Source organism: Podarcis muralis, chromosome 16 (genome assembly GCF_964188315.1).
Source record: "Podarcis muralis chromosome 16, rPodMur119.hap1.1, whole genome shotgun sequence".
NCBI classification, from domain to species: domain Eukaryota; kingdom Metazoa; phylum Chordata; class Lepidosauria; order Squamata; family Lacertidae; genus Podarcis; species Podarcis muralis.
The window spans coordinates 19,212,381-19,226,931 of NC_135670.1; the positions used below are offsets into that span (position 1 = coordinate 19,212,381).

At 47.8% G+C, this 14,551-nt stretch overlaps 1 protein-coding gene across 1 annotated transcript; it reads right to left on the bottom strand.

Moving 5' to 3' along the window:
- Positions 1-699: 699 nt before the first annotated feature.
- On the bottom strand, positions 700-7,047 carry LOC114586330 (phosphatidylethanolamine-binding protein 1-like). The gene is made up of 4 exons (XM_028709633.2): positions 6,805-7,047; positions 4,196-4,305; positions 3,150-3,250; positions 700-1,592 (listed from the first exon to the last, which is right to left on the bottom strand). Exons 1-4 carry the CDS (start codon positions 6,937-6,939, stop codon positions 1,375-1,377), a joined length of 564 nt encoding a protein of 187 aa, XP_028565466.1. The 5' UTR covers positions 6,940-7,047; the 3' UTR covers positions 700-1,374.
- Between the last annotated feature and the right edge of the window lie 7,504 nt (positions 7,048-14,551).

The following is a 14,551-nucleotide window of genomic DNA, read 5'->3' on the forward strand; positions in this document are numbered from 1 at the left end:
ATTGGATTAGGTGACACATTTGGGGGGGTGGGGCGGGGGGGGCAGTGGAGAAACTGTTCCTACATTAGATATATTGGCAAAATGAGACCGAAGGCAGTGGGGTGAACCTCATCAAAAACACATCATGGACAAAAGAAAGCAGACATTTCTAAAATCGACTGCTGACGAGGACACTGGGATCCTGTGGAGATACCAAGAGATACAAAGAGAAACTAAAGATAGCCAGGATATAAGCAGAGGACCAAAGCCCAGGGAGAGGCACCTTCCAGCATCTTAAGCACAAACGATAGAGCTGCCACAGAGTTGGCACTGCCAGGCAATGGCCAAGGCCTGCATTTCAGTCCCCAACTCTGCTCCTCACTGTCAGCACTTGTCCTGAGCAAGAGAGCAGCGTCAGGATCAAAAAGAACACTTCCAACATGCAAATAAAAAAGGCTCCCATTTGTGGTTTAGCGCAACCATTTTTGGTTTTAAGCAGAAAAGTGGCGTTTGTGGTTTTGTTTCCCGAGAAAAACTGGACAGCCAGCAATTCCTGCTTAATGTTATCCCACTCCCTTTGAAATCCCAGTTTCATAGCTTACAAGGAATTCGGGGCTAAGTAACTCAACAGTCCCAGGAAAGACCACCTTGGAACAGGGCTGGGCTGAGCTTATGAATATTTGAAAGCCTAGAGCGATTTGGTTTTTTTTTGCCGGGGGGGGGGGGGGGGAGACACTGCCCCAATGCATTTCAAGGTGGTGTAGGGAAATTTCAACAGCAGGGTGGAAAACTCACCAGCAGCTCCATGCTGCCGACCACAGTGTTTAAACCCCCAGAATTTATGCTACAAGATGATGGGAGCTGTTTTGAGGGATGTGAGAATCTATATAGGTTGGCAGCAAAGAGGATTCTAGAGGTGTGCGAATTCTGTGCATCCCTCCACCCCAAAAAATGTCACCACGCTGCTCCAAATATAGCCAAAATGCCACACACACAAACAAACTTTTGCGGAGGACCACAACAGAGAGATGTTTTGCCACAGTTCCTTTGTTGTTGTAACAAATTCATTTACTGCACTTCCGACTGTCCCCCACAAGAAACTGTCTAGTATGGCCAAATCATCTTGCAGAATCAGCAGAATCTATCTATCCCTGTTTGAGTTTCAGGAGCAGCTTGGAGCGGGGGCGTCACTTATTAGTCTTCAATCCAGTTTACTTAACACTACAGGAAATGGGAGTTCTAAAGACAGCCTCCTTCCATTTTGTGCCCCTCTTGGAATACAACTCGTATCAGCCCCAGCCAGGTTAGCCTATGGTCAGGGATGATGGGAGTTGTAAAGGGCTGAAGATCTCCGTTCTAGGAGAAGAAATCAGAGCAGGGGGAGGGTGGGGGGTTTTATTTCCCAGACAGCTGATTGTAGAGCAACGGCACATAGTTGTCCCACTCGGCCTGGTAGCATGTTCCTGCCACGGGGGCCCCCAGCTTATACTTATTGCGGAAACTTTCCACTTTGAAATTGCCCCGTTTATCCCCGGACCGGTTGCTGAGGATGGGCTCGTTGCATTCCAGCTCCTGGGCTTGCTCGTAGACCAGCCACACGTAGCGATGGAGCCCTGCAGCGTGCGAGAGAAAACAAGGGTTGTGCACCTGCGTCAGGAGGAAGCGATCGCGAACCCCCCATCACACTCAAGTCACAACCATCCAGTAACACAGTGGATCCCAAAGTGGGTGGTGCCACCCCTGAGGGGGCGAAGGATTACCGGGGGGGGGGGGGTGCTTAGAGGCAAGGGGCGGCAGGAGGGTGCTGGGAGGTGTAATAGTTTATCAAATTTTGAAAAGCTGGTATCACTGGATCAAGGCCATTAATTTTGCAGAATAAAACTAAAACGTTTGGATTTCGATGAAATGTGCAACTCATTGTTACTGTTTTGAATTTTATTACAGTGGTACCTTGGGTTACATATGCTTCAGGTTACAGACTCCGCTAACCCAGAAATAGTGCTTCAGGTTAAGAACTTTGCTTCAGGATGAGAACAGAAATCGTGCTCCAGCGGTGCAGCAGGAGGCCCCATTAGCTAAAGTGGTGCTTCAGGTTAAGAACAGTTTCAGGTTAAGAACGGACCTCCGGAACAAATTAAGTACTTAACCCGAGGTACCACTGTATCTTCCTTAGTAAAAAGGTAAAGGTACCCCTGCCCGTATGGGCCAGTCGTGTCCGACTCTAGGGTTGTGCGCCCATCTCACTTAAGAGGCCGGGGGCCAGCGCTGTCCGAAGACACTTCCGGGTCATGTGGCCAGCGTGACAAGCTGCATCTGGCGAGCCAGCGCAGCACACGGAAACACCGTTTACCTTCCCGCTAGTAAGCGGTCCCTATTTATCTACTTGCACCCGGGGGTGCTTTTGAACTGCTAGGTTGGCAGGCGCTGGGACCGAGCAACGGGAGCGCACCCCGCCGCGGGGATTCGAACCACCGATCTGACGATCGGCAAGTCCTAGGCGCTGAGGTTTTACCCACAGCGCCACCCGCATCCCTTATCTTCCTTAGAGGGTGATGCAAACCACTATTCTGAATAATGCTTTTTAATAGGGTAGGGGGCACTGGGGATGAGTTTATCAAACCAGGGGGGGGGTGGCCCAACCTTTGGGGGAGAACCATGGCAGTTAACATATGCACAGGATTCTGATTTTATTTTATTATTTTGCAAATAATTTTTGTTGCTTTATTGTAGCAAAATACGGTTGTACCTTGGTTCTCGAACAGAATGCATTCTGGGAGTCCGTTCCACAAGGCAGGCACCGCTACTGAAGGCCCTCTGCCTGGTTCCCTGTAACTTTGCTTCTTGCAGTGAGGGAACCGCAAGAAGGCCTTCAGAGCTGGACCTCAGTGTCTCAGGCTGATTGATGGGGGTGACAGGGCCGAAGCCGTTTAGGGCTTTAAAGGTCAGCACCAACACTTTACGGATAAGTACTAGCAGCTTGTGTCCTTTTGCTCTTACTTCAGCCATGCAAATTCCTGAAGCAGAACTGTTTAGCTTTGCAGCTTTTCTTCTGCTGTTTCCAACCTGCCCTGATCCAACGGGTCTGCTTTTCCCCGCAAAGTGCAAGCTGAGTCAAGACACTCAACAGACCTTGCCTTAAAGCAATGGAGCCAGCATTGCTGCTTGCTTACCTGTTCCTTTAGGTGGTCCAGATCCCACGTAGTCCGACAAGACGGTGCCGCTGCTGATGTCGTTGCCTTTCATATTGACCACTAGGAAGTGGTGCCACTCCCTAGAGAGAGAGAGAGAGAGAGAGAGAGCGCATCTGCCTCAGTTTCCCCAAAGTAAATCTTGCAGGAACACTAAAAAATTAGACCCTCAAAGCAGTTTAGTAAAAACGTAAAATAAAACCGAGAGGAAAAAAATCACAAACATACTTTAAAACATACAAAAGTAAAAATACTAAAGAGATTAAAATTAGATCAACTTTCTAAGCATCTGGGCGGACTTGTCTCAAGGTTTTTAGCAGGAGCCAAAAAGAGGGCAGTGAAGGTTGCCTGCTTGATGTCAATAGGCAGGGAGTTCCTATTCTTATACCTAGTCTTACACAGGTGCTGCCAGATGCTGACGAGGCTCTTTCTGACAGCAAGCAATCAAGTCTTTACTGCCATCAGGCCAGTCCTGTGGAACTCTCTGGCAAGAGATACAGCAGGAACCTTCTGTTTCCACTTTTAGATGCCTGCTAGAAACTTTTCTATTACGTCAGGCTTATGCAGGCCATCAAGCAGACATCTAATGGTTAACCCATTTCCAAGTTTAGTTTTTTAAAATAGCCTTTATTGCTTTGTTTTTATGAATAGTGGATGTAAACCACTCTGATTTTTTTATGAATAGCAGCATTATTTTTATAAACAAAATAAATATAAATAAAAGGCCTTTGTCAGGCATCGGAACGGCAGGTTCAAATTTTGTAGCGCAGCCACAGACATCTCTGCATACAGGAACAAGTGCTGGGATTTGTCTACTATAGAGTTGAGGTCTGCTTTTCCCTTACCTCCAAGGGAAGACCCCCTGCAACCTCCAGTTCACCTATAAATTGCCTCATTTGACCTTGAAAGGTAAGATATCTTTATATATTATTAAAAACAACAACACACTTCTTTCCTGCAAATCCCGGCTTGCCTTCTGGATCAAATTTGGCATGGACATTCTGGACCTCACAGCCTGCCCCTCTCACCTGAACTTTGGGTTTTTCCTGCTCGGTGCATCAGGGTCAGTAAGGACCAAAGTGTAGAGCTTTTCTGCACTGCAGTTCTCCCAGTCAATCTTCGTCGGGCGATTCTTGACCTGCCAGAAACAAAACGGCAAGACCTTTAGAACCTATTCAAAAATATAAAAACGAAGACAACACATTCACCATCATCCAGCCAATCAAACAAACCATGCCTTAACCAAAGTCACATTCACACAATACCTTTAAAGCACTGTGACGCCAGCAGCAATGGCTCCCCCCACCAAAAAAATGGGGGGACTGTATTTGTTAGGGGTGCTGAGAAATTCAAGGAGGCCCCTATTTGACCCCAAAACGACTCCTGATTTTTTTTGATATTGATACTGCATTTTATGTTGTATTTTATGCTGTTTTAAAGTCGCTTTTCAATCAATGTTTTATATTTGCTGTTAGCTGCCCTGAGCCTGGTTTTTAAACCAGGAAGGGCGAGGTATAGATAATAATAATTATTCTGCTCCCAGAGCTACAGTTCCCAGTGGTTTAACCATCAAATCCTCTTCATAGGGAACTCTGAGAACTGGCAGGGACCTCCTAACAACTCTCAGCACCTTTAACAAACTACAACTCCCAGAATTCCACACGGGGCAGTTATATACAGTTTTCCTGCAGGGGCACCAAGCACAGGCCTGCAGCTGGGATTCATTTAGTTTAGGGATGAGGATCCTGCAGCCCTCCATAAGTTGTTAAGAGCTGCAATCTGTCATTGGACTGATAGGAGTCAGCTGGCGTTGATAGGAGTCAGAAGATCATGTGTTCCCACCACTGGTCAAAATCTAACGGGAAAGAGGGAGTGGAAAGGCTGGATTTTATATAGGGGAACTCAGAGACAGCCCACCTGTCACTGAATATGTGTTCATTCATAAGTGCACCACTGGGACTGGTGTTTTCTGACAGCAAACATAGGAAGCTGCCTTCCTTCTTCTTCTTCTTCAGCTTCCTATGTTTGCTGTCAGAAAATACCAATCCTGGTGGGAAACTTACAGAGTATACCTAAAAGAACAATGTAAATATTTAAATTCTTTGGCAGGTTTGGACTGACCTCCGCATGACAGTAGGAAATTTTACAAAACCATTACAATTGAGACAATTTGAGAGAGACAATGGAAAGTGAGTAGTCGAAAATGTAACTTAGGAATCACAAGTCATAATGGAATCTGTTACGTATGAATCTAATTTTTTTTCTTGGTAATATGTATCGATTGTGGATTGTTTTTGTTGATTGTTTTTCTTTGTAAAATTAATAATGCATTATTATTATTATTATGTTAAAAAACAACAGCATAGTAAGCTGCCTTATACAGTGGTACCTCGGGTTACATACACTTCAGGTTACAGACTCTGCTAACGCAGAAATAGTACCTCGGGTTAAGAACTTTGCTTCAGGATGAGAACAGAAATTGTGCTCCAGCGGCGCAGCAGCAGCAGGAGGGCCCATTAGCTAAAGTGGTGCTTCAGGTTAAGAACAGTTTCAGGTTAAGAACAGACCTCCGGAATGAATTAAGTACTTAACCCGAGGTACCACTGTACAGAGTCTGGCCATGGGCCCATCTTTCTCAAGCTTGCCTGCACTGACCAGCAGCTGTTCTCTAGGGTTGCAGGCAGGGTGCTCTCCCAGCCCCACCAGAAGATAGGAGGGATTTGAACTTGCGACCTTCTCCAGGGCCGCAATCAACTTAGCCGCAAGCAGCAGCAGCTCCGCACCGCTCCCGTTGCCGGTGACGCCTCTCCCGGAGGGTGCAAAGGGCGCGGGCAGGCATTGCTCTGCTCCGACGGCGGGCGCCCGCGCGCTCCTCCCCCTTTGCTGCACGCCAGTCCCGGCACGCGCTCCAGGGGCTCCGGCAGCAGCCTGGCATCGGAGGAGGCGGGGCAGGCCAGACCTGGGCAGGCCGCTTGCAAGTCCCAGCCTGCCTCCCTCGTCCTATTTCAGGCAGATGCCATATTCTCAACGGTTGCGCTTTTGGCACAACTCCTCCGCCCCTTTGGAAAAAAAACAACCCCAAATCTTATCGTCCTGTCTATTCTAAAGGAAACTCTGCAGCGAACAGATGGATGGCAAATTAAAAACCTCAGTCTTAAAATAAATTGCAGAACTGACGCACACAGACCCTTCCAATTGAGATTCCTTTGCCCTCATCCTAAAGTGCACATCTTTCTCGGTGGAGGCAAAAAGCGTTCTGCGCCTTTTCGAAAGCAAAGCGCTTTTAATTCTTAATTTTTATCTGCTTGCAGCGGATCACCAGCGCTAGACGAGGGAGGCCATGCACCACGCGCGGGCCTTCCTTCCTCGCGTGGTTGCAAACGCAGGATATATTTTACTTTCTGCAAAAGGGGGAGGTCCCACTGCGCACCTAGCAGACGTTTTCTTGGGTGATCTCGACCCAAGGAGAGACGGACGCATGCAAAAAACAAAGCAGGCGCCGCTTTTCGCGTTGAAGGGGGAAGGCAGGGCAATTGTAGCCATTGTGCAAAAGGCTGGGGAAGCGTATTGCATCTTGGGGATGGGGGTGGGTTCCAATTTCTTTGCACGGGCCGGGATTGTGGCGGGAGTGGATTACCTGGGTGGGAGTGAGGACTTTGCCCAGCTCGTCGATCTCCACCGACCCGTAGTTGACCGAAAGAGGAACCGCCGGCTTCTCATCCACCTCCAAGAGTTCTAGGGATACGTCCCAGTCAGAAAGATCTACCGCCATCTTCGCAAAAAGAAAACACCCAGAAAGCCGCTTGATCTCTCCCGGGCAAAGATCGCGCGTGCAAACCCCCTACCTCCCCGTCCTAGCAAGAGAATCTGGTGCTAGATGAGTGACAGCGACCTCCTGTAATCCTAGAGGAGGCGGGACATATCTGTCTCATGCCCATTGGCTCTTCGTAGAGGGAGGGGTGTGCCGGTGGGGGGGTGTTCTTTGGAGAGGTGGGGTCGAAGCCTCTGGAAATGTCATAGAGCAAAGATGGGGGGTGGGTCCTGGCATCCCCAGCCTAAAGTGGTCCCCCCAAGCTCCCCATCCGGCCCTCGAGACCTGTGCCGCCTATGGACTTGAAAGTGCCTGCATTAAAAATAGATATTAAAATTTAAAAGGGGCCAACTTTTCTAATCAATCAAAATATTATAATCACCTGAGACGCCCTGTTTGCTCAGAAGTGACTTCCCGTGTCTTAAGAGGGGCAGTTAAGGGCTCAATGGGGCTTACTTCTGAGTAAATAGAAATAGGATTGCTTTCTAAGGACTGCAGTTATTTTTTTAAAAAAATATTTTTATTAAACACTTTTAACGTACCAAATTATCAGTCCAAATAATCAATTAATTACATTATTTTCCCCCTCCCCTCCCCCCCACCAAAGACTTCCCTCAGCTCCCCTCTCTGATTTCTTTGCACATATTGTTCTCTGCATGTTCTCAAATTGTACATATTCTTGCCTTATCTGTCATGTGTTCAACTAATACATTTGTGGATGTTTATTCAAAACCTGCCAAGGAGTCCAATTCATTTTGCTGTCTTTTTAGATAGTTGGCGAAAAGTTCCCATTCTTCCTTGAAGTCAGGGTTGTCCTTGTCACGCAGTTTATATGTCAATTTAGCCGATTCCGCATAGCTCATCAGTCTTTCTTGCCACTGTTCTTCCATTGGGATTTCCTCCTTCTTCCATCCCTGTGCACTAAGGACTGCAATTAGAGGTGTCAGGTGAAAAAGAGAGGGTGGGGCTTCTGCACCTTTAATAGTTGGTTGGAAGAAGGAATTTGGTTTTCTACGCAGCAATTAAAGGTGCAGGAGCCCCAAACTATTTTTCATTTGGTCACCCAGGCTGCAATCCAGAACCCACTTACCTGGGAGTAGGTCCCACTGAACACAATGAGGCTAACCTCTGAGCTACAGTTTACAGAGAGGTCATCTTTCAGGTGTCAAAAGACTTTTTGCCGTTTCTACTTCTGAGCAGACAATGGTGCAGAGGATAGTTTGGCCACTCAGTGAAGTCTGGGATTCCTACCAAAAAAAGAATATCAACATTATTGATGTACCCATTGCACTGATGTCCTGCATTTCCACAAAAGAGCTTACATGGTCCTCTTCCTTCCCACTTTATATTATCCTCACAACAACCCTGTGAGGTGGGCTAGGGCAAGAGTTGATTAGCCCAAGGGCACCCAGTGAGCTTCTGAGCTGAGCAGGGATTAGAATCAAGATTTCTGCAGCCCTAGTCTGATGCAGTTGCCATCGTAGCTCCAGGCACCTTCAGTCTTTTGCAAAACAAAAATAAAGCAAAACCTTAAATATCTACAGTGCAATCCGAATCATGTCTGCTCAGAAGTAAGTCCTACTGAATTCGGTTAAGCTTATTCCCAGGTAAGTAGGGTTATTATTACATTCATTTTCTTCAGGCACACTATCTATGGGGGAGCCTGCGGGGGGGGGGAGTGCTCCCCAATTTTCAATGAGGGGAGGGCCCCCCTCCATATTCTGCAGCTGGGTGGGCCCTGTTGGGCTTTGCGGAGGGTGTGACGGGCCCTGTTGGACGGGTGCCAGGCCTCCCTGATGTTCGATAGAACCAGGTGCACCTCGTTTTGTTATTCTCCCTTCACCACAAGGTGGCAGGACAGAATTCCAAAGCACAGTAATAAAATCAGATGAATAATTTTCAACTTGGATTGCCAGACTCAGCTATTTTCTGGACCATCGCATTATGTTTCGAAGTAATTTAGTATTTGATGTGATATTGTAATTGCATTTTCGTGGTTCTGTTGTCAGCCACTTTGAGCTTGTTTTGTGGCATATACACTTAAATAAGAAAAAGAGAGAACATTTTGCTGCTGTTAGCTCACTTCTGAGCCTGCTGCTTGTTCTCACCCCTTCCCTCCCTGTTCCTGTTCCACACACACACACACACACACACACACACACGCCTACTATACTTTCCTCCTGGAAGGAGCTTGGCCTCACTGTTTCTATACCCTGTTTCCTTGTGTATCCGGTGGAGGCTGGTCTATTAGGGCAAATGAGGCCCTGCCCTACCAATCTGTGGCTGCTTCCAGCCGGCTTTCATCTGCCTGCCTTCTTTACTGACAGCCCCACTGGGCTGGTCCTGCCTGTCAGCTTCCTCCTCCTCCGTCTTAGGGCTGCCCCTGCAGAACTCAACAGGAAGTAGGGTGGGGACAAAACTAGAATATGTTGGCTCCACCAATCATTTGCTCTGGCGCCACCTACTGTGGGGCTCCCTGCCTTCCACCCTACCAGTCCCAAAGGGCACCAGCCACAACAACTCTGCCTAAGAATGTGGAGTACCACTGGGCTACGTGGTTTGGGGCGGATTCCTATGAAGGTGGTGCTGTGGTCTAAACCACTGAGCCTCCTTGGCTTGGCAATCGGAAGGGCGGTGGTTCAAATCCGAATGACGGGGTGAGCTCCTGTTGCTTTGTTCCAGCTCCTGCCAACCTAGCAGTTCGAAAGCATACCAGTGCAAGTAGCTAAATAGGTACTGCTGCGGCAGGAAGGTAAATGGCGTTTCCGTGCACTCTGGACCTTGTCATGGTGTCCCATTGCGCCAAAAGTGGTTTAGTCCTGCTGGCCGCATGAGTTGGAAAAGCGGTCTGTGGACAAACACTGGCTCTCTTGACCTGAAAAGCAAGATGAGCACTGCACCCAATAGTCACCTTTGACCGGACTTAACCATCCAGGTCCTTTACCTTTACCTATGTGGCCTCTGAAGAGGTGAGGCCATGCCTAATAATTTGTCTGGGACACCTTAATCCAAGGATGGAGAGCCAAGGGCCTACTCCAATTCCCATCAGCCCCAGCCAGCATGACTAATATTAAGGAATTGTGGGGGCTGCTACAGGTGCGGGGCTTGGGGCAAACTTTGAGGGGCTAGGCGATGGAGTGGGTGAGATGTAAAAGGAAGGGGTTTGGCCAAGTGTGGGGGAAGGCAGTTTGGCAGATGGTGAGCAGAGCGGGCAAGAGTGATGGCCCTTAGAATATGTTTTAGGACCCTCCTTATGATTCCAAACGGTTTAAGCAGGTTTTCATATTGGATTTTTCTGCCCTGGGACTTTATGGTGAAAGGTGGTAATCAATAATAATAATAATAATAATAATAATAATAATAATAATAATAATAATAGGCAAGGACAGTAAATGGGAGGTACATGCAGGCCTCCACATACATGCTGCTTTTAGGAAGCAAGTGGTGCCAATTTGTATGTTCCCTCACACCCTCAGAAAATAGACAGGCAAAGGGAGATCCTGGAAACTGAGTGTATTTGCACACTCACGTGCACACACAATCCTATATTGCTCCACCCTCACGCATGTTGAAAAATGGTTTCAAAAACGAGTCTTTTGCCCCAGAGTGTTTGCACAGCTGGGATGTGGGTGAGCAGGAGCCCCTTGTTCTCCATTCCCCCAACTTAACTTTAAACACAGCAGCTATTGACTCCACCTGGAAGATGGCAAAAAAAGCAAAACCCCTATTAAACACAGGATCTCAAAAACAGGTGTCAAGTCTTTATACCTTTTGAGCTCGGAATGTTTCCTGGATGTCGTCTTCCTTGGTCTGGATTTCATCTGGCGGCCTTTTCCTCCTTCCTAGTCTTTCTTGAGCCATCTCCCCCTGCTGACCCCTCACTTTCTTCTGACTTTCCTTGCTTGATACATCGACCATCCTCAAGATGTTGATCTCTGTGGCATCGTCTAGGTGATGGCTTTTTGTCCTGCATTTCTTCCTTCCCTTCTTTGGCTTTTCTCTCCTTTTCCTCTCCTTCCTTTTCCTTTTCCTTTCTGCCGACTGTGCTGCGTTGAGAAGCTCCTGGAAGTTTCAAGCATGGAGAACTGCACACAATCGGCTGCATTCCTTATTCGCCCAGCTCCTCTTAGTTGTAAACACCCTGCACCGCTCTTTGTTTATTGCTGCTCAAAATGGTAGGTTTCTCCTGGTTATCTTGGATCTTGTAGGTTGCCAAGCTCCTCCTCTGACACCTCTGGGTTGGCCTGTCTTCCCAGTGGACCTGCAGGCGAGGATGTTTGCAGAGGATGGTGCTACTACAACTTTCCCTCTCTGTGGGTGTGTTATGGGTGTGTACAGTTGTTGCTTATATCTTTGCTTAATGGCATCTGTTCTAGTTTCAGTTTCTGGGAAGCATAATCCTTCCTCTGTGATGGGGAGGAAACTCCCTTTAGGAAGCCTTTCCAAATGCACTCCCGTAGAAAGTGGGGAAATACTATATGTTCAGTGGATTATAATTAACTTGTGCAACAAAAGGTTGGTTGCTTGGTACGTGGGGAGGAGCAGCTGTGACAGGTGGCACTGCCAGGTGTGGAAACAAAGTCCTACAGGGATGGAGGAGAAATGAGATCCAGTGGGCATTTAAAGTCAAAACCTATCTGATCCACATTTTCCAAAACATGATAAAAACTCAGCCATTTTTCAAAATTTGCACCGAATTTTGCAAGGAGGATCTTCAGCCAAGTAACATATACAAAAATGCATATGCTAATGTAAGGTTTCCATAGAACTGCATCTATTAGTGAAAACAACACACACAATTGCATTATACTTGGGGAAGTTGCTTTGCAATCGTGTGGCTATTAGGCAAAACTGTGCAATTTAGGGGAAATTTGCATTCATACTGTCAGGGGCTCAGGAACAGAGGCACAGGGGAGAGAGGAAATGGAGAGCGAGGGGGAGGAATCTGAGGGCAGCGGAGGGCAGAATGACAGTGACCCGAGAGATTCCATGAGCCTCTCCAGTGAATCAGAAGATTCCCAGAAGGGGGCGCCGATGGCCAGGGCAAGGGGGGTCCCAGGGGGGACACACCAGAAGCAGGGGGCCAGCGGAGACTCCCAGAGCAGTAGCTGGAAATCAGGGCCAGCTTCCCCACCAGAGCGTAGTGGGGGGGGGAAGAGTCCCATAGGTCAGAGTCAGCGTCTCCTCCGGCAAGCAGGGAGGAGGAGTCAGGCCCAGCTAGCGTCCCCGAAGAGGGGAGCAGCGACAGGAGCAGTATAACGGTCAGAAGGAAGGTGGCAGGCTGGGCGCGCGCGCCAAGTTCAAATGTACAGGCGCGTGGGACAGCAGGAAGCCCGGATTGGGAACCAGGTCCTAAAGCCCGCCAGAGGGAGGGGGAAGACTCGGGGGACTCAGCGTCAGAAGAGTCTAGAAAGGGGAAAACCCCGGCGGACAGGCGGACCCAGAGGAGGAAAGAACAAAGGAAGAGGTGGAGCAAGGCTAGGGTCTTAAACTGGTGTCTGGGGGGAGGAGACTCAGACGGAGCTTCGGCGGTCTAGAGTTTAAGACATAGAGCTGCGCGCTGTGGCTGTAAATGAGAAACTGAACTTCAATAAAGACTATTTAATATAACAACGGACTGGCGTTGGTCCTCTGTGAGCTGGGACCTGGGGCAGCTCTGACACATACGCTGATGAATTTTCATAGGGACATCTTTTTTAAAAAAATCACAAAATGATGTTGGAATGAAGAGAACTGAAGACTGGAAAAATGTGAATCCTAGGAATTGTGGAGTTGGAAGGGACACCAAGGGTCATCTAGTCCAACCCCCTGCAATGCTGAAAGAAACTGAAACCAACAGATTCACCCCTCTTACAAGGCAGCCACAAACTCTCTTGGCAGAATCAGTCTTAGGTGAACCATCACCCCTCCACTTCTTTTGCTCTCTTATATGCACTTGAATTTTGGACCTACCTTTTGTAAAAAATTATCATGGTATTTTATTTACTTAAAATTTACTTATTTACTTAAAACCTATTTGCTGTTGTAATGATTACCACAATAAGCGTTAGTGCAGACGGCTGCAGCATGATAGCTGCCAGGAGTGAGATCAGAGGTCTGTGCCGGTTCACAATCTGCTACCGAGCCAAGTTCAGCTTGTTACTCTTAGTGTAAAAAGCCCTTAAAAACTTGGGACCAGTGTACCTACGAGATCGCCTTAATCTACATATGCCCACTTGACCACTTTGATCTGCAGAATTGGCCCTGCTACAGGGGCCACATACGGAAGCACCCCTTCTGTATTTGTAAGAACTCAATCATTTGGTGTGGCAGTCCCTACACTTTGGAACTCCTTGCCTATTGAGACCAAGCAGGCGCCTTCGCTGCAGCTCTTTTCCACGCCTGCTAAAAACATTCCTGTTTAGGCAAGCCTACCCAGATGCTTACAGAGTTGAGGTAATTTTAATCCCTTTTACTATTTTCACTTTTCTATGTTTTAAAAGTAGGCTTCTGAGTGTTTCTTGATTGTACTGTTTTATCTTTTGTAAATACAGTGGTACCTCAGGTTAAGTACTTAATTTGTTCCGGAGGTCTGTACTTAACCTGAAACTGTTCTTAATCTGAGGTACCACTTTTGCTAATGGGGCCTCCTGCTGCCGCCGCACGATTTCTGTTCTCATCCGGAAGCAAAGTTCTTAACCCGAGGTACTATTTCTGGGTTAGCAGAGTCTGTAACCTGAAGCGTATGTAACCCGAGGTACCACCGTAGTTTTGAGGTTGTTGTTTTTTTCCAATTAAGCAGTGTATAAATTTTATGAAATATAAATAAAAACAAAAGCGTAGCAGTATGTGCATAGGAGCCACCAGCTCCTTCGTCCCTTCCAATAAAATATTTGACGGGTCGCCCCCCCCCAGTCGATGGGCATTGTTATTCAAATGGTGTGTGTTTTCCCCATATTGTGATTGATTATGCACGGCGGGGCTTACCCGGGCACCCCAATATTTTATTCAAGTCCGTGCCAGATTACCAAATAGGCAGAATAAACACTGGCCTATGGGCCCCATGACTTTTGGGGGGGCCTGCCTGTGACAACAGATCAAAATAATATTGATTTGATCTCGAAATTGGTTTATTAAAATTGTTGGTTGGTAAAACCAAAAACGTATTAGGAGATAATTTGCGAGCCCCCCCTCCAATTTCGACTGCCTAGGGGTCTCCAAGGGGTTTAATCAGGCACTGATTCGTGTTGCCCCCGCCCCCTGCGTGGGTGTATTTAGGATTTATTTTTTCATCTAATAAATTGCACGGGGTTGGACTAGATGACCCTTGGGTCCCTTCCAGCTCTACGATGCTGGGATCCAGTAAATTTGTATGTCGCCCTTCACCCGAAGATCGAAGGGGGTTCAGGACATAAAAGCGTCAGATGAAGCGCACATCGGAGTTCCCCAGGAGCTCCGTCTCCAGTAGGCTCCTTCCCCAGAGCCGACGCTAGGCGGAGAAATGGAGCCGAGCACCGCAGCCTCTAGCAAAGGGGGTCAAGGCCCGGGTCCGCCCACGACGGGGCGGGGAAGCCGCCGAAGGTCTCCCCCGCCT

What these genes read in the sequence shown, in the direction of transcription:
- LOC114586330 (XM_028709633.2), bottom strand. Translation starts at nt 6,939, where the DNA reads ATGGCGGTAGATCTTTCTGACTGGGACGTATCCCTAGAACTCTTGGAG. An exon ending in AAGTCCTCACTCCCACCCAG is followed by an intron (nt 4,306 to 6,804) that starts GTAATCCACTCC and finishes TGTTTCTGGCAG; the next exon opens with GTCAAGAATCGCCCGACGAA. An exon ending in AGGAAAAACCCAAAGTTCAG is followed by an intron (nt 3,251 to 4,195) that starts GTGAGAGGGGCA and finishes CTCTCTCTCTAG; the next exon opens with GGAGTGGCACCACTTCCTAG.